At 39.6% G+C, this 20,349-nt stretch overlaps 1 protein-coding gene across 2 annotated transcripts in view; it reads left to right on the top strand.

The window, feature by feature from the left end:
* The window catches only part of LOC117955092 (serine/threonine-protein kinase PAK 3), a 28,456-nt gene that overhangs the window by 1,675 nt on the left and 6,432 nt on the right, over nucleotides 1–20,349 (top strand). Inside the window, exons 2-9 of one of the 2 annotated variants that reach the window (XM_034889242.1) lie at nucleotides 11,644–11,837; nucleotides 11,958–12,058; nucleotides 14,110–14,263; nucleotides 14,375–14,412; nucleotides 17,511–17,573; nucleotides 18,943–19,098; nucleotides 19,186–19,357; nucleotides 19,988–20,051. In XM_034889242.1, coding sequence (XP_034745133.1) covers nucleotides 11,666–11,837; nucleotides 11,958–12,058; nucleotides 14,110–14,263; nucleotides 14,375–14,412; nucleotides 17,511–17,573; nucleotides 18,943–19,098; nucleotides 19,186–19,357; nucleotides 19,988–20,051 — 920 coding nt within the window. In that variant the 5' untranslated portion in view covers nucleotides 11,644–11,665. The remainder of the gene's footprint in view (nucleotides 1–11,643; nucleotides 11,838–11,957; nucleotides 12,059–14,109; nucleotides 14,264–14,374; nucleotides 14,413–17,510; nucleotides 17,574–18,942; nucleotides 19,099–19,185; nucleotides 19,358–19,987; nucleotides 20,052–20,349) is intronic. The other variant, XM_034889243.1, reaches the window with a different exon arrangement.

Raw genomic sequence — 20,349 nt, 5'->3', positions numbered from 1 at the left:
TTTGAGCCGGTACAGCTCATTACATTAGACAGCACTTTGCTTGGCAGAAGACACCGGCCCTACAGTTTGTAATCTAATGCAGTGTCACAAGACAATCAGACAGAGATGCTGTGATATACCATTAACATGTTTGGTATTTATACATCCTGCTGTTCAACTGATCTGTGAAACCATTGCTGGATAATTAGCTGTCGCTCTGGGTGTTAGACGATGTGCTTCACTCGCCACAAGCATTATATATTCATCAAACCTTTATCTGCACAGGTCTGTTACAGGGAAACGGACAGTTAACAGCTCTGTATTTTCAATGTCTACATGGGTTTGGGTAGAGATGCTTAGCATCAGTTGAAAGTATTCACATAGGCCTTTGTCTCTTTGTCATAGGCATCTCATGAAAATATTATTTGCAAAAGGTGGTAACGTGTCTGGTCTGATATTCTGTGCATGTGCGCTCTGTATTAATAAAAATGAAAGCAGCTAAATAGCACTCTGTTTACAGTGTAAACATTAAATGTGTAGGCAAAATCCAACTTTATTGTGGCTTGCCTTTTTGTCTTAACAACTGACTCTTGTGATCAACTTGCATAACCAAAACACTATTTGTTTTAATCATATAGTTTCTGTGAACACCAGCCATTAGTTAGAATTCCCTTGTAAGATTAAAGGCAATGAAACATGATTGAAAATCATCAACGTAATCATCAGAAAACAGATCCACATTTAGATTATTATTTACAGAATCTTTGTATGCACTGTAATAAATGATCGTATGGCTTTTTCTGCTTAACAAAATAAACGTGAATTCTGCTTGAATAATGGATTATTTTATTCTAGCTTGATTTGTCAGACAGGTATTGTTTTCAGTACTATACACACCAGGACCTCCTTATCGCTGGGCCAGTTGGATAAATGTACTAGTAGATGTTTCATTTCCATTTGTTTTATTAATTATTTGATGTGATGATCTGCCCAGACTCGGAACACCAAAATGTAGTGGTTAGTATCTAATCTGCCACCACATACAGTCTATGAATAAATTGCCTTCACGTTTATTTAACATAATCATATAAACAACACATACAATCAGAACTTTTATTGTACACTGAAGCAATGTAAACCATTTCTTTTTTTAGTATATCTGCCTGTATGTCTCCATGGGTATTAGTGTGCAGCAGTTCTGGGCTTCCCCTTGTTTTCCACTGGCCAGTGTAACCTAACACACACAGCTTCTCTTACCTCACCTCAGCTAACAAAAGCAGCAGACACAGAACCTCATCTTGGCCTGTAGCCTGCTAACTGGGCCTGCCTGAAATATGATAGCAGGACACACAACACATACAAGTAGGCCTCCATCTGCTGAGGACTTTGTCTGGATGAGTTATGCTGCTATTGTTCAGGGAAGTTATTGGCTAGGAGTCTTGTTGACAGTTTATAAATGTGTAGTGGCCTCATGTGGGTTGTTTGGGTGTGCTTAAGGGCATAGCTGTCTAAGCAGGGCAGTAGTCTTGTGGTAGGTGTGTCAGAGCTACAGTCTGTGTGTTGTGGATTAGCATGTAGGATTGGAAGCCATCTGGCCATTTTGTCTCAGAAAGGGGAGGGGGAAATAAGTGAGAGAGATGGATAGAGAGAGACAGGAGAGAGAGACACACACACACACACACAGAAGAAACGCTCACACACTGACACATTGACACAGCTCCCTCCATAATCTCCCTACTTGATGTCTGTTGCTACTTAGAATAGGTGTGTGTGTGTGTGTGTGTGTGTGTGTGTGTGTGTGTGTGTGTGTTTGTGTGTGTGTGTGTGTGCAATTTGTGACCATCATAGTTCTGTGATTTACACTGTTTCTGATGTATCACACACTAATGGCAAATATGGCTTCAAGGTAGTCAGAAAAAAGAAAGTTAGAGGTTAAAGCCTTTACAGTATGTTGATACAGTGGTTGAAGACATTGCAGATGGAAAGAGACTGTGGAGAAGAAAAGGATGAAATGTTGCAGAGGAGGAAACAGGTTCAGGGGGGTTTAAGAGATTAACAAGTCGCGCTACAAAGTCAAGAGTTCACAGAGAGTTGCACAGGGGCATTTGAACTTGAATTGGTTTTAATGTAAACAAACCGCAGAATGTAATATGTTGGCGGGGAAGAGTGAAAAAATACTGGTTCTCTGTTAAGAAGAATTGTTATAAACATTTTGGCCCTCATTCTGTTTTGTATTTGTATCTCCTAAGGGGGATACATTTCACTAATGCTTCAGCTATAATATCACTGCAAAACGCTTAATATGACTTTAATTTCAACTGGAGTTTATATGCAGCAAACCTCGTGTTTGATCAAGATCTGTCAACAACATTGAACAATTATGCTCACATAATTAAGTTGATTACTGAATAAAACAGGCGTGGCTCAGCCTGGGTTGAAAACCATAGAGTCGCTGGTTCAAGTCTCAGTACGGACCAAGATGCAGAATGTGGATTGGTAGCTGGAGAGATGCCAGTTCGCCTCCTGGGCACTGCCTGGTGCTCTTGAGCAAGGCACCGTACCCCCTCATCCGCTCAGTGTGCTGGTCTGGCACTGGCAGCCCACGCCCTCTGACAGCTCTCCATTTTGTGCATGAATAGGTTGTGTGTGTGTGTGTATGTGTGTTTCATTTCCTTTTTTTTGACCAGGTGTATTTGAGGCCTATGTGTATTGATATCTAACAAAGAAGAGTGTACATTTTCCCACTGGGAGACAATAAACCGTATAAAAATGAAATAAAAACAGGCACAGTTTGGTTCTAGGAAAGCTGTGGTTATGACAAACATGATCAAAGATTTGTTACTCCAGGTAGAAGGGAATAACTCATCTGTCACACGCAAATAACACCTTCGAGCTGAAGATCACTTAGAGCAGTGCCGTCACTGTTTCTTTGCCTTCAAAATAAACAACAAGAAATTCAGCTGCATGGAGGTGCAACCCCTGTGTGTCAGAATAAAACCTCTCATTTGATTCATTTGTTGACTTAAGTATTAGTCCTGTGGCAGTGTTTGCTATGCAAAATCATAATGCAGCTATATGTGTTTGGCAGGGGAGGCGTTATTAAAATTAAATGCAAGTTTAGTTGTAATACTCTCACAACAGCAAGACTGTATTTTGTGCATTATGGTTGTAGAACATGATACTGTCGAGTTATAGACTGTCGAGATAGAGAGACACATTGGAGATAAGAAGGATGTTATGCTTAATCTCAAAAGAAGACCTCAACTGATCTTGCATACATACAATTTATACATTAATGGAAAGAGATTGACTTTCTCTTCCCATCCAGCGGGTGCATTTTAACCCTTTCACCTTGACTCAGAGCAGGTGCACCAGCTTGTACTGCAGGAGGAAATCCACTCCCCTCTCTGCCTCCAGCTGGCACTCAAACATGCCCACCCATGCCGCACTAATGCAAAAACACACACACTTTGGTACCTTAAAGCGGACAATACATGATGGGCCGCCTCACCTGTGCTTGGTGCTCGCATCTTTGTCAGACACAGAGTTAATGTAACTCAAAGCATCACTTTTGGAGTAAGAAGCCAAACTGAAGTAACTGGTCCCAATAAAAGAGCAAAGTAGCCAGGCAGTTGTTTGCTTATTTAGTGATAATATGACACCAAACCTTAGTCTGGCTGTCACCAGACCAAGTCAAGCTCAATAGATTTGAGATTGAGCATTGGTCAGGGGAGTCTGCTCTGTATTTTCTCTGCACAGGTTGCGTGACCAACGAGCGTAGTTCAAATGACTCCGTATCTAATTGGATAGTCCTTCAACCAATCAGACCACCGATCCAGGTGACGTAGAAGCAACAGCAGCATCAACGGGCGGCTGCGCTCGGCTGGCGTTTGGTGGCCGACGCTATGTTGAAGGGAAACAAGAAGCTGCTTGGTTGCTTCTCTACCGTCATCGTGTTAAACCCGCCAATAGCGCGCCAGGTAGATCACCGGCAGAGTGGGCCGGGTTTACCCAGTCTAACCAAACCTAGTAGGCCTGTCTTGATTGCTGACATGTTTCTATGCAAAAGTTTTTTCAAGTTCAAGGTAAGATATGAAATTCAAATTCTACAGTATAATATTTGACACTCAAAAATGCTTATATTGAGGGTTGGCTGAGAATGTGTCAGGGTGAAGGACAGGGACAATGCTGGTGTGTTGCTTATCATCTTGGAAACTAGTATGGGTCGTTGGGTTGGAGCCACCAACATAGTGCATAACTAAGAAGGTTACTTGGGATGTCATTGAATGAAATATTCAAGGTTTTGGTCATCCCTGAGGCGTAGATGTCCAAGATGCATGATTTACAACTATACAATTTCTCCTTTTTGATTCCGCCACTGTTTCCTGTACAGTAAGTCTCCACAACCAACTTTCAAATAAAGGCAAATTAACGTAAAAAAGTATTGAGTTGCTGCTTACATAAACCACTGGACCAAACAACCACAAACTTCTGCATCCATCTTGTATCTTTATTGGACCTGAATGATTCCAATTTCATAATAACAATTTCTGAAATCTTCAATACAGGGCTTAGAGTAGAACATTAATGCAAAAATACTCAACATTTAATATGTATAGACTCAAATGTGATTCAAAATAATGCATTCTGTTAAGTGAGGTACCGTTCATTCTGTCAGGCAGAATAGAAAAGCTATCCGTTTGTTAAATAGGCTTTGTCAGGCGGGAAATGCCTATTAGAATAAACTAACAGTTCTAAAAATGTGCTTTGAATAAAATAAGACCTTTCTGTCAGGAAGGAATAATCTCTCAAAACAAACAACCAGTAGTGTAAATAAGGTAGCTCATTTTATCACATTTTTAACAGTTTTAAATTGTCGGAACACAGTGCACAGCAGTGTTTCAGCTTGGATTGTTTATTTAGCGCTTTCAATTTAATGTAATTTATCAAAAAAGAAGTGTGTGCACGCAGCTAATTAACTCATATCAGAAAACGGAGACTAAAACAATTTTAAGATCGGTTGGAAACTAGAATGACAGGTTTAAGGTGCGTGCCTGCATGCGTGCGTGCATGTATGCATATAGTACATGCATGTGTGGATAGGAAGAGTTACTCTGTGGCAAGTTCACCCCAACTCAATATGAAATGACAGAGCTAGTTAAAGAAAGATGCCCGTTAAAGACGAGAGGCCTGGTGGATTGTAGACTGGGATGAATAAGTGTTTTTTGCTTGGTTTGGTATATAGGTAATATTATTCCACAACATGTGAGAGCCGAGGGTTAGTAAGTCCAATATTATGTGGTGACATCACTGAATATTTTGAGTTTTTGAGGATAATTTGTGTGAGGTGAATTTTTTTTTTTGTTCTCATTAGTGTTGCTAATTAGGAATGGACAAGATCGATGTAGGATATTAACAGCCAGACAAAAGGTGTTTCGTAATAATTTAATTAAGATTAAACAAAGATTGATTATGGATGTTTATGCACTGTGCAGTGTTTTTTGTCAGGTTCTATCATAGTAAAACTAATCTTAATAGGATAATATTGTATTTTGTCTGAGTGTGAACGGACAGTAGTGGAACTGTTGCACCCACAAGGTTTGCTTTTGATATTGTGTAATCATGCTCTAGTTAGCATATTATGATGGGTATAAGCCTTTTACTCTAACACAGTTAAAAGATGTGCATCTTTAACATTGCCATGGCTTTCTTTCAAGGCATGTGTATCAGCTAAAAATATAGGTTGGAAGATGAAGTTTGATTTTTACATTTTTTTCAGTAATGCAATACATAATTCTATTGCTGTTGTGGAATTGACAAGCAGTGAAAAATACAATTTCACACTTCATGAAAGGTGACAACTGAATCAATAAGTTTGAATATGTAATGGAGCGTTTATCAAGCTCTTGCTCAAGCATCATTTATATGTAAGTGAGTTTGTATTTTTTGTTACTCTGTAAATAGATGTTTGCTACCTCTCAGAATTGTTCTTCCCACATTTAAACATCCCATGCTTGGTTGTTAGCATAAATGTTGGTCCCAACATTTATGCTTGGTTGTCGAGTTTGAGGAAAATTCACACGCCCCTGTCTCACCTGCCACCTGTTGTAAGCAAACCGATGGGATTGTTGTGACTTGTCCTTTTCATGAACCAAACGTTGGCAGCTGTATGTAAAGTAGAGTTTTGCAGGAGGGGGACCAAACCAGAGAGGTGGAGCCTAAACAGACAAAAGATGATTTGTCAAACATTTTTATATCACAGTTACCAAGTCACAGACAATAATTGGATGCAACGGTCGGCAGCTGTATTTTGATGTTTTGTAAATTCCAGGTATGTTTTGTGTTGGCTTAAGAATGTCAAATTTCAGCTCTTTTAGTCACTAATACTACTGAGTCTGACTTTACACGTGCAAAGAAGTTGCAGATTAAACAAACAAGATATGACATGCTAATCAGTGAGCTTTAGAGGTGCTGGTAGGCGGATTTAGATACCAGGCTATCTGTTTCCCCGTTTCCAGTCCTTTTTCTAAACTAAGCTAATATTTCCCATACTGATAGTAAAGAGTGTTATCAATGTACTCATCTAACTCTCTGCAAGACAGCAAATAAGCATATTCTCCCAAATGTCAAACTACTCCTTTAAGACTTAAAGCACAAACCCTGTCCCCAGACATTAATGTTATAATTTGGCAAATCTGCAAAAACCTGGATTACGTTGATAAATTCCAGGTCTGTTACACAAACTCTGGTACACACCCATGTGAACATAAGTCCCAGGGAGACTGGACTCAAATGTAAGAACATGATCTCACAGAATTCTGGGAAATAAACACGGCCCCTTAACTCAAAATCTGTGGCAGTTTCACGGAATTGCTGAAAAATCTGTGATGGGCCCGCTGAAGAATTCCATGAAATGAGCACGGCCCCTTAAGTTAAGGGAAAGGTTGTGGGTGGGCTTAGGTTTGACACGCAGGACAACAACTGGACGGTTGGGTTTGGTAAAAGAAGAAAGCGACAGTTGGGCTTAGGAAACGTTACACACAGGACACAATCCCTGGTCTCCTGGGTGGAAGTCCTGTGTTGTTTGACCACCACAACCTACCTTCCTATGCAGATTTTCGTCCTTTCATATTACTTGCTATTGTAGTTGCTGTGAATGCTACGTCATCTTCTCATTGTATTTACATCGGCATTGTTTTCCGTGGTGAACACATGGACTTTTCACACATTCCGGGACACCACTACGTAATGCAGTGTTTCTTAATCATTTCACAGAATTCTGTGAGACCATGCTGAGTGTAGAAGCAATGAATCTTCTGGATAATATGCATTTAATAAAATAATAATAATCACTTGTCAATGCTCAGGAAGTAAAAAATCTTTTCCATTATCCTTTCCCTATGTTCAGTTTTTCTATAAACTTTAAATAAATAAATAAATCTAAAACTAGATAATGATTTCATTGAGATGTTGTTGCATGTTTGAACACATAAGGTGTTAATTCTGTGATCATAAATTGTACTCAAGTTGTTTTCAAATGGCGTCCACTTTAGCAAAATTGTACGATACCACCAAACGCCTCCTCGCCCAACCTTTATTTAAAATAAAGGGGGATTGCATCTGCATTTTGACTCTATGTGTTTTTCTCTTACCAACCATGTGAGAGAGGAGCGTCACTGCAGCATGATATCTGTGTGTTGTCGGCCTCCAGTGCTTTAATGTCTGGTGAAAGCATCTGTATTATATGAAAGGTTGTCAAGTGAAGTGGCCTTGTCTTTTTTTGCTCTTGCTAATAGTAGAATGGGCCAACTTTTCTGACTCTGTGTACATAAAACAGTCTCCAGAGGCCAGTAAAAGTGCTGTATGAACCCAAGCACCCAAGATGAAGGAGATAACAATGGTAAACTGCAGTTCTGGAGCATCTCCCCTTCCTCCTTATCCTTTGGATGTCCTCTAGCTGTTCATCCCATCCAAGTAATCAGCATCCTTCAAAGAAGCACAGACAGAGCTAAAGCCAAGTCATACAGAGAGTGTGTCCTAATCAGGGGCACGAAGAGCCAGGCTTATGGAGCCCTCCCCCACTGCGGGCCATTTACTGGGCCGCCATGGGCTCAAGATTAGAGCCTCTTCCTGTGTTAACCATTCAAATTCTGCATTAATGTTTGAACTAGCATAGAAATGCCGGCTCTTTATAGATGGATTCATATTTTATGGAAGAGAAATATGAAAACACTTTTTTTTTTTTTTTAGACACATGCATTCATACTGAATATTGTTGCTACCAAAGCAAACTAAGCAGAGTGAGCTTTGGGGTTGTAATTTCTTATGTTTGTCCAGTGTTACAGCTGACCAAAATTGGTCTCTTAATGATCTTTTTACCCGCTGTCCGCTGACATAGTTCAGCCTCAGACATAGAATTGAGAGACTAGCTTATGTGTATTTCAGAAATAAGAGCTGCTTGTTTCAGGGACAGTGCACTCACTGACTGACTGACTGACTGACTGACTGCCTGTCAGTCTGCATAGTAAATAAGTCAATGTTTTATGTGAGAGAAGAATCAAGTAATATCTGGGCCTCCATGAATCTGCCATCCTTAGCCGTCTGACTGCTGAGCAGAGCTGCTGCTGCTGCAGGAGATTAGCCAAATAACCACACAGCAGTGACACGCAGAGTCTGTAACATTTAAATTTTTTTGGTTTCTTGTGGTTTCCTGCTGTATTCTTTGGCTGGTGCCACTGATTATTACCGCTGCATGATCCAGAAATGACCGCAGTCAGATACTGAAGAGTACATAATTCATTCCCACTGCTCTCCAATGGCAGGTGTTGTATGAAATTATCATATTAATGAGCATGCGCTGTACCCTCACTGCTTTATGTAAGGGTAGTCTGCGTTGCATCCTCTAAGGGAGAGAAGCAAGACGTCACCCAATATCTCAAGAAAACATACATTTGATGTTTTAAATGGTTCGAAACCTCCACTCACTTTGTCATGATTGGATGTCACAGCCATTGATTCTTTTCCTCTGTATTTGCAGACCAGATAATGACCTGATTGATTAGATCCCAGTTGTTGTTGTCAGGTCTTGCTTGTGTCATGTTAATGAGTCCACTTCTGTGCATGGCTATATAAAAGCTGTGTGACAAACTGTAGTTTGTCGGTACTGTAGTAGTAACTTTAAATTCAGGCTTCTTCGTCATGTGGCACATACTGTAAGGTTTCCATGACATACCACTATGTCTTCTTTATTTTCGACTTCCTGTAGCTTTTTTTTTTTTTAGAGCCATGTTGTCAGCAACCACAAAGTTGCTCTTTGTCGATACAGTGACATAAATTTGTAAACTGCAAAGTTTCACTGGGTTTTGTTGTTAGTGACACACCCTACCTTCATCCTAAGAGAACCTGTTTGCTGCTGATGTCTGGACTTTCACCTGGAACTCAGCCAACATGATACTGAACATGAAACTGCTAACAGAGTCAACCACCACCACCACCACCACCAGTATATCTGGAAATATGCCATGAAAATCATCTTGAAAGACCTGCAGTGTTGTTGTTTTTTTAATCATAATACACACTTTACTGTGGATGCCACGTCTACGTGTGTAACACGTGTCCCACCGTCAGGTGCGTGAAAATTCATCCACAGCAAGCTCTGAGACTAAAGGCCAGAAAAGTATGAGTTTGCCATGTACCAAATCATTTCCTGCAGTGGTGATAGAACACTTTGTCCAATTGAAATGATCACAATGCGGTTTCTGTGTTGCATTCTCTTGCCAAGTGAAACACAATTGTTATTCTCATCACACCACCAGCAGAGGGGAACAAAACACTTTGTTCACAGTTTATTAGGAAACAACAAGATTGTGTTTGTGTTTTTGTTGGGGTGCACAGTTCAGAAAGTGTCACGATTTGATTCAAAATTGATTTTCGATTCAGAAACGATTCGTAGTTGAAAAAAAACAACTTACAGTATGAACATTTAATTACTTTTCCCTTGTGATAGTATACACGCCATTACAAAACAATGCTTTTTTTGGAATTCTATGAATCGATTTTTGAATCTGTAGAGCTGGAACCGATTCATGAATGGGAATCTTTTTTTTTTTTTGCACACCCCTACTTTTATGGCAGACCAGTGTTGGATCCTAAATACTTTTTTCACATCATTTGTATTTTCAGATAGTTTGTAGTCTAGTTTATATGAATAAAACATTAGAATAAGTCTAAACACACATTAATGGTTGATGATATCAGATGAGAGACTGTTCCGCTCTAATGGAGATACGATTGATATACCCATCTGTTAATAATTGTGTTGCTTTGAAAGAGACACGGCAGAGGTAAACACAAAGTCAGTAAACACAATCTTTAAGATTCTATTGGTTCTGGTTGTCCTGTCCAAACAGGAAACATTAGTGGAAAATATGTTTCACAAGAAGAGTATGCTGTTACTGTTGACATATCTGATTAAATCATGGCTTGTCCTAATCAACATACAGTATATTATTTCTTTCTCACTAATCTAATTCCTTTATTCAATACAAGCTCTTTCAGGAAGTTATCCAAAAATAGGTTGTACCCAGATGTTGCCTTGTGCAGGACGATGAAGGAAGATTACATAAAATTGTAAAGGCCACTGTGATGGCACATGTGTAATTTGTCAGAGGCAGTGAGCACTGTGTGAGAGCCGAGGAGTGGTCTTTGTTTGCTAATGTAGGTCTCCACTAAGGGGGCGGCCTGGATGGCCCGCTTTCTGGGACGGTTGTGCTGCACATCACATGATGGGCTTGGCCTCAGGGTGAGACAGGGAAGGAGTTTAAGATGATAGTGGGATGGGTAGATGGAAGATGAGAGGATGAGTGATGGGAATGTTTACTCATGCCAGTTTCTCTCAGAATCAACTCCTGGTGACTGTTTTCACAGCTGAACAGACATACTGGTCATCAGACTCAGATGTGTTAGCAGAGAATCTTTTTAGACCTGCAGCCAGTGTCGCTGTAACAGAGTTCCTCATGATACATTACTAAAATAGGCCAAAGCTCTAAAAATACAATACTTTGAAAGTGTAACTAGGAGTCTTCTGTAAGTGTTACATCTGTCTGAATTCAGCTAACTCAAGTCTTGATATGACTTTGTCACATTCATATTTCCCCGGTTCTGCTGCTTCAGAAACCAGCCACAGAGACAAGAAATTCACCCCGGCCTCTGCAACTCCTGTATTTCACTTTCCTAGCTGGAGCACACAATGTGTAAAAAACTAATCAATGTCAAGACTTTTATGAGAAATGGAAGACTTTAATAGTCTCAAGCAAAATAAAGTAAGCCTTTTGAACTCAAACTCAAATAGGAATTCAATATCTTTGGGTTTTGGACAAAAATAAGCGACATTAAAACATTACATCTGGATGTGATTCCTATGGCCCATTTTATACTATTGTCTGCCGTTTTTATAAAGTACGCATCTCATGCCTTTGCCATCCTTGATATTGACACAATAATCTAGTCCCTTGATGTAATTGTATTGTTTTTGCACTTAGTATGGCTAAGTACTAGAGAGGTTGTACCCTTCATGAGTCCCAATGATCTAAACATTCCCAATGATCCAAACATAAGATTCTTTAACACCAAACTCCTCAATCTCTCTTTTTCCAACTCTCATAGGACATTGTGAGTGCTACTAAAGATGTCTGATAGTGTTGATATTGAAGAGAAACCACCAGCCCCCCCCTTGAGAATGAACAGTAGTTCCCGAGACTCTTCATCACTGAATCACGCCTCTAAACCGCTTCCAATGGCTCCTGAAGAGAAAAACAAGAAGGTCCGTCTGCGCTCCATCTTCCCCGGGGGAGACAAGAGTAAGTATCCTCCCCCACACGTCACTCTCACGCTCTGCCCCACATTGAGTCCCATCCTTTACTAGTTTACCTCTGTATAAAGTGACTCCACTTGTGATCACTTTTGTTTGCCTCCTGCAGCAAACAAGAAGAAGGAGAAGGAACGTCCTGAGATATCCCTACCCTCAGACTTTGAACACACCATTCATGTTGGCTTTGATGCGGTAACAGGAGAATTCACAGTGAGTATCTCTTTCACCTGACGATCAGGCATATTAACAGGGACTGATCCTGCTCCTATCTGAAAGCAGAGTACCAGGCACACATTTCGAAAATCATAATTCCCCCAGGCGATGTAGTCAAATAGTGAGATATAGTATCCTCCACATAAAGTTGCAAATAAAAGTGACTTGAATCACAATCACTCTATCTCCCCTATCAGGTGAAAACTGCACTGGAACCCTTTAGTGTTTCTTGGCAAATTACATTCTGGTTGCAGTTTCCGTTGGCAGTAGATGTTTTTTTCTTACACAAAGGCTAGATATATTATACCTAGCTGCAGTATTTCCTTCTACTTTTTAATGTTCTTTACACTGAACTGAGTTATTCATAGAGAAGACCTGGCAGTGTTTGTTCTTATTGTTATACTTTGTACCAAAGCACAACAACAAAGGGACTCTAAGTAGATACAATATGTTAAAACTATTATACTTAGACACTAGACTCATCTGTTTGACACAATCTAGTGAGCAGTTCAATGCAATAGCTCGAAAACTACTACAAAGAACTACAAAGAACTACTATTTTTTGGGACTGTTATTGCCACTCTTCATTCTAACCCCACCCGGCCCGTAAGACATCGCCTACCAAGAGCCTGGGTCTGTCCGAGGTTTCTGCCTAAAAGGAAGTTTTTCCTCGCTACTGTTGCACTGTTGTTTGCTCTGGAGGAAACTACTAGAACTGTTGGGTCCTTGTACATTCTAGAGTGTGGTCTAGACCTACTCTATCTGTAAAGTGCCTCGAGATAACTCTTGTTATGAATTGATACTATAAATAAAATTGAATTGAAATTGAACTGAAAACATAGCTTATAAAGACTAGGACACCTTGGATTTTGTTCTTCTAATATACTGGAAAGAAAAGCTGTTGTAGGGGAAGTTATTGTAATGAATGGTATCATATTGCATTATATAAGTGTGTATTATATTTTTTTCTACACCATATATTTGATAATCCGTTATCATTGAGGTAATCCTCTGTTATGGGAAAAACAATGACATCATGCTATAAAGAATGAAAACACACATAAACAATGTTCTTTTATACTGTAAAATGGAACCGTTACACTGTAACATGGACAAACATGAAATGGTTTCACCATATCAGGCCTAATCTGTAAATTGTGGTTAGTCATCTTGGTTTAGACGTGAAAGGAATTATTTTCAAAATAAATCATGGATGAGCAATACCAGACGTATCATCATTCCCCTGTAGAACCACTTTTTCACTGAGAAATACTGCATATCTTTTGGTCTTTTTCAGTAACAAATACTTCCTTGTCCATTTGATAAGCGGTGTGCTCATGACACACAGAGCCTTACAGTTTTAATCCAAACCACTTTGATTTCTCTATGGTTTCCTGGTAGGATACAGTATATTACTGTTAAATTCCTCTTTGTTCCCCATCCAAGTATCATATTTTTCTGCTTCCACAGAACAGTAGACTTTTTTTTCAAAATATCAAGGTTACAAACAATGCATAAATTCAACTTATTGTTGAACTACATTCAACTAAGTGTAAAATGCCTAATGTCCACCAGTGGGCATTGAAACATTCAAACATTGGTTAAAATGTAAGAAATGCCTTACAACATTAGTTGTAGTGGATTTTTTCTACTGCTATCTTGCTAAAAGTTAGAAGAGAAGCTAGATATTACTCTCATTATGTCTGTTGAATATGAAGCCACAGCCAGTTAGCTAAGCTTAGCACAAAGACTGGAAGCAGGGTTGGAACTGCAAAGGTGGCTCTAGTGAGGTTAAGTACTGTAAGTGTTGAAGAGTTTGTGGATATGTTGGGTTGATTCACAGCTTTAGTGACCACTTAGTGTCCAGTGTTCACCTCAGTTTGGCTCCTAAAAGCCTGTTTGGCACAACAGAAACACTACATCTTCAATGATTTCTGGCTGTGATTGAAAAACTATTAACAACCCACACTCTTTCCTCACAACAAAACTTGAATAGTGTAGCTGAAATGATGCAATTTTTCACATTTGATCTATGTCTATTTGTGCAGGGTATCCCAGAGCAATGGGCACGTCTCCTACAGACCTCGAACATCACCAAGCTGGAGCAGAAAAAGAACCCGCAGGCTGTGTTAGATGTCTTAAAGTTCTACGACTCCAAAGAGACCGTCAACAACCAGAAATACATGAGCTTTACCTCGGGAGGTAAACAACACCAAAATAGTGACAAATTAAAATAACCACCACCAATATGACAAAAAAACATTTTAGATGTATTCTTATGTCTGAAGATTATAATGTTCTTTTCTGTTTCAGACAAGTCGGCACATGGGTACATAGCAGCAAACACTCTGGTGAGTTCTTATATATCGAAGCTTACTTTGATTAGTGTTAGTTATAAGCCTCAATAATACATATGATGATATTAAATATATATGACACCTTCAGATTAGTAAATAAATCATGATGTTGCTAATTAAACACTCCCCTTTTAGTATTTAGTATTGGGAATTTTATTGCTGCACACTGCATATCTTGACCTCCCTCGACTGTGTTTATTGTAGTAAAAGTCCACCCAATTTCTGGTTCTTAGTCATCTCTGCCATATTTCATTGGAAAATCTCTCCACTTAAAGATATAATCTTCGTGATTTATATATAACAGTGTAATAATAAACAGGTAAGTTGCAACATTATGTGGCTTTATTTCATCCACTTGAACCTCATTTGCAATTATGCCTCTTGAAGTTCACCACGGTAAATTTTCATGACTTTATTTCACTGTCTGGAATTTCTGGGATATCAGCATGTATTTGCACAGACTTCCTCCTCTAATGGGCAAAATGTGTGCGCTTCCCTCTAGAGGCTTACTGCCCTCACTATGTGGCATAATGCCCTGAATTTTGCGTACATGCCAGTCTGCATCTCCTGCACCGAAACGGCGACTGCTGTAAAGAGCCTCTGCTGCTCATTGTTTACCATTTTTTCCAATCTACTCAACCAGATTTTTAAATACCCATAGACAAGCCCCACTGGAGGCTCAACTGCATCTAGAAGGACTCCCGCTGTGTTGACCTCATTCCTGGCTTTGACCAGAGTAATCTATGCTTTGAATGCCTTGGCCTGAACACGCTCAGCCAGGAAGAAGAAGTGAAGTCCAAGTCTGTTCAGTGGGACTCGCTGCCTCAGGCAAATTACAATGGGTTCACTTAATGCAAGGGCTATTGCTTGAAAGAGCTCTTTGCCAATAAAGGGCAAGCGGGTGTGGAAGTGAGTCTAAAAGGTTGTGCGAGCCCAGTGAGGGTATTTGAGAGCATGTCAGCCTCGGACTGTCACAGTGGTCCTTGGCCTGCTGAGGTGACTCAGCTATTGACTATGGTGACACAGATTCCCTCCTAGGTTTGGTCTGCACTGTCTCCTTTAAGCAGAACTACAGGACAGGGTGCCAATATTTGGTTTGTAGAAGCAAACTCTAAGTATCCCATCATGAGCTACCTGTTCTAAACACCAACTTCTACAAACCTGCAATGCAGGTAAATATTAGAGAGCTGGTGTGTTGTTTTTCTTTAAGCAACTTGCTTTCTCTCCCTATTGCCTGCTACAATCCATATTTCCTCTGCAGTTTTCTTGTCTTGTCATTAAGGATTTAAGAACAAATAACACTTTTTTTAAGTCAGATGGAAAGAAGACTACTATCTACTAGTCACGTTGTAATATCGTTGGGTTTTAGTCAACTTCTTTGAACTTGCATTTGAGCCAGTTTCTGTCATTTTTCAGTCATGTTCAGCATACACTTATAACTGCAGATAAGGGATAATATGTTGCATCCTGATTCAAGCTTTGGTCAGACCAAGTTTTATTCAATTTTAGATTCTAGGATCTCAGAGTAAGACTTTACTTCCTGTATCTGATGTCCACTCTAACATAATACATATTGTTCTTATTGTCCACCTCTACCAAACAATAGATTCACCTAAGAAATAGTTTTGGAAGGAAACAAACACTTTGCTTTTACAATACACAGAAATGGAGATGAAGATACATTGGCAGGGTTTCAGACTCAATTGTAGTGCCCTTTTTTTGCTTTTTTAAATGATTAATAACTTGGTCTGGCTGTTTCTTTCCTGGTGTTACAGTTTTTCCCTGTTAAGCCATCAGTTAAGTCCTATATTTCCTTTTTTATATTAGGTGTACTACCAACCAGTAAGTCCTGGATATTTATTTAGAGTCAACACAGACAGCTCGACCACTGTTCGTATAACAACGTTTACAGGATTAACACTTTGCTTCTCAGAGTGTGTGAGCTTTACCTTACATTGACATTTCATCACTTGTGGGTTGTTGACCTTACTGTTTAACTTACAGAAACCCTAGGATCCAGCATGGTCGGTGCAGGGAGGCTACATTTTGGCTGTTTTAGGATTAATAATTCCTTGTGATGTATTTTAAGAGAAGTGTTTCATGTAGTCCAGGTGACAGCCCCATAGCTCTGTCATTGTTAGTCCTAAAACAGTCTGTCAGTAATTCTCAGGCTTTAAAGTAAGTAGCTTCCAAAATGCAACTGTTTAATCCCCTCATAGACAGTTAATTGGAAGCCAGTTGATGTTCAGAAATCCACAAGAATTGCAAGGACATGACACAATGTTTATTCATTACATGATTCTAATTTTGATGGTCATAAAGGTGTAATAGTATTATAGAAAACCGAATTTGTATATTTGGATCTATGAGAGCAGCCACGTCATCTTCCCCAGAGCAGTATGGAGCCGGTTCTTTTATTAACAGGGAAAGCATTTTTCCTGACTGAGTAACAATTATGCTCAACTATCCAAAGCAATTCTGCAGTAATAAAATGCACATGTTTTTAAATTTTCACCATAATGTCCAAGATTCCGACAATATCTAAGTGAATACCACAGCATTTGTTTCACTAACAAACTTTTCTACCAGCTAATGGAAGGAGATATTTGAAACCGAAACTTGATTTCAGGTTTCTAGCAAAATGTGTGCTCATAAGTGAACAAACATATATAGTGGGAAGGTTTTGTAACACTGTTAGTATTCAGGGTGCTAATGACAATAATTAAGGTGTCTAATGGATTGCATCTTAAACATGTTATCAGGAAATTTCAAATCAGCTATAAGAACACGACACTGGGAGCGTGATCAGAAGTCCTAACGGTCCTTATAGTAGCATGTAAATTAAAGCTGATTAAAAATCAATTTACACAAGAAATCTGAAAATATGTTCTAGGACAGTCCTCAGGTGGCTTTACTTGTTGCCATCATGTCCTCTCCCCATTCTGGGTGTCGGGAGGACAATTTACGGACCTATTGTCCATCCCTTCAGAAGCATACCCCTGGCCTACACCCCCCTTCCCCTGAACTCCACTTACTCTTAAACATTGTGTAGGTTTGTTTTAAGTAAATCCATTTTCAACCTTCACATTCAGAACCGACTGCTGTCATCTGGGCCTCCTGTCAGCCTTAGAACCTGCAGCGCATTATTTGAAAAGGTAACTCCTCCATATTACTTTCCACATGATGTATCCGTGCATTGGCTTTGAAGCTAAATTTGATCTCCTAATTTTGATTACAGGCTAATGCAAAACCCATATACATATATCTGATTGTAGACGCATCATCACGCTCTGTATTGATCATGGGGGGTATGATTGGATCTATTAGGTGGTAATGTTACTGATGTATTTATTATCTTCCACAAGAGCACCTCTTATATTTATTTATATATATATATATATATATATATATATATATATATTTTAAATGAACCGTCTCTGAAAGGGCAGGGTAGGGGCGCATGCCACAGAGTGTTATAATGACTGTCAAACTGCATGTGTGAGCTCATATTCTTAACAACTGCCAATAATGTGCTTTCATTATCATTGTAGACATTACCGCATGGCTCTGTACAAAAAAAATAAAATAAAAAAAGACACATGCTTACAGTTAACTAGACATTCATTTCTGCACTGCAGTCTTGGCCCAGCCCTCCGTGGAGCGGGTCAGAGGCCCAGTATTTCTAAATTGAGGACTGAGACTTTCCTTCAGACAGACCCTTTTCTTTTTTAATCACTAGAACTAAGCTGCACTGCTTCATTTATGCATGACGAGAGTGGAAATGGATGAAATGTTTCCACTCCATAAGAGGAAGATGATCCAAGGCTAGCAGAGTTGGATGGGGGGAATAATAAATATGCCTGAGGCTTATTAATCAGACGTGTTAAAAGGTATCTACCATATCAAGAGGATGTCTACAGTTCATCAATATATTGTTCATTACTGCAATGTGGCTGCACGTTTTCTCTTTTAGCACAATAAAATATTATAGTTTTATTTATTTTTTTAATTCATTTTCATTGTTGGCCCATGGTACACCTGACCTGACCCCTCAAGATAAACTGCACTGAATGGCACCTCACTTTTAATGCTTGTCTCTTTAGCTCTTACTGGACTCATAATAATTTGATTTTGATCATTTTCCCTTCACTTTTAATGCAATTGCTCTAAACAAAATAACCCCATTCTTTTTGTTGTGTTTTACACAAAAATGTCATATGTATCACAACAGATTAACTGTATGTTGGTATTGTTGTATTATGTTGCTTTTGAATAACATGTTGAAATGATCTGACTGTTATACGGTTGTTATAATTTAAAAATGGATTCGCCTTCACCACAGCTTGTATTTTAGACAAAGTATCTTTTGAAACTCAACTGGCCAGAAGTTAGTGGCTGGTTTGGGGTTTCTTGTTTACTGTGGTGCTGTGTACATTTCTTTGATTTGGGGAAGATACACTTTTTTTAATTCTATGCTGCTATAGGGCACATGCATCCAGACTCACTTACGTCTCCACCCTCTAGGCTGCCAAAACATCATCGTCAGAGCCCCCTATCGCTCCGCCTGTGTCAGAAGAGGAGGATGAGGAAGAAGAAGAAGAGGAGGAGGAAGAGGAAGAAGAGGACGATGACGACGAGCTGCCCCCAGTCATTGCACCTCGGCCCGAGCATACCAAATCTGTGAGTTTACATGCCGCGATGGGTGATATCTTTCTGCTGCAAATGCAAAGTCCCCGCTGCATTTCTTTGACTCTTTTCTCCTCGCAGATCTACACACGCTCAGTCATGGAGCCAAAGCCTCCCACCCCTGTGAAAGAAGTGGTGACTCCACCAGAGTCGCAGGTTCAGCCGGATAACACGTCCAACACAATGTATCGCCACACTGACCGGCAGAGGAAGAAGTCCAAAATGACAGATGAGGAGATTCTGGAGAGACTCAGTATGTGCCTAAGACATTTTTTATTTGGCAACAAAACAGCTTATTAAACATGATGACAATTTCTTTTTTTTAGATAAGTTCAGTTGTTCAGATTTAATATATGTGAATTGTGTCTCCATCTTTCTTCTCCACACTGACAAGAACTATTTTGGTTGTAAAAAGCCATGAATCTCTTGATTTTTCTCATCTTTTAATAGATGATAATCATCCACATTTTTAGAACGTCCTGTTAAATTTAAATCCACACATTCCCAAAAACAACACTGAGGACACGACTTCAGAGTTGGCTAATTCACTCTGTGTTGATTAGAAGACAGGCTGGATATTTGGTTTCCTGTGGCATATTACTTTGTACTTCTAGCGCACTAATTCTAAGAACAGGGAGCACTAATGTAATCAAATTTGGACAAAGATAGACTTTTTGTTACTGGTGGCCGTCCCTAGACCGCTCCTGTACCTGCATGCACCGGGATGTAGAGATGAATCTAGGGAATGTCTAAAATAGAAGGGCAGACAAGGTTCTGCAGTTATGTTTTCCGTGTATGAGTGTGTTTTTTAAAAAGCCGTCATGACTGTGTGCGCCCACACAAGCTCAATCATTATTATATATCTGCTTTGTCTCTGACTCAGGGAGTATTGTGAGCGTGGGGGATCCCAAAAAGAAGTACACTCGCTTCGAGAAAATAGGACAAGGGTGAGTACATCCGCGACCATAAACCAGTCGTAACAGTTATTGAAATAGAGCAATTTGAGAAGCAGTCAGTGTTGCCAGGAGAGATGGAACTGTAGTGACAACTTTAGTGAGACCGAGGCAGAGGGATGGTTGGGTTGAAGGAATGGGAGAAAGCAAGTAAAGAGGAAATGAGAACTGTTTGCTGAAATGGCTATGGGCCAGATTAGCTCTACCATCTCTTTCTCTCTCTCTCTCTCTCTCTCTCTCTCTCTCTCTCTCTCAACATGTCTTTCTGTGTTTCACACATATGCGCAGATAA

The sequence above is a fragment of the Etheostoma cragini genome, chromosome 13, assembly GCF_013103735.1.
Source record: "Etheostoma cragini isolate CJK2018 chromosome 13, CSU_Ecrag_1.0, whole genome shotgun sequence".
In the NCBI taxonomy this organism is placed as follows: Eukaryota; Metazoa; Chordata; class Actinopteri; order Perciformes; family Percidae; genus Etheostoma; species Etheostoma cragini.
This window is presented reverse-complemented; position numbering and strand designations above follow the sequence as displayed.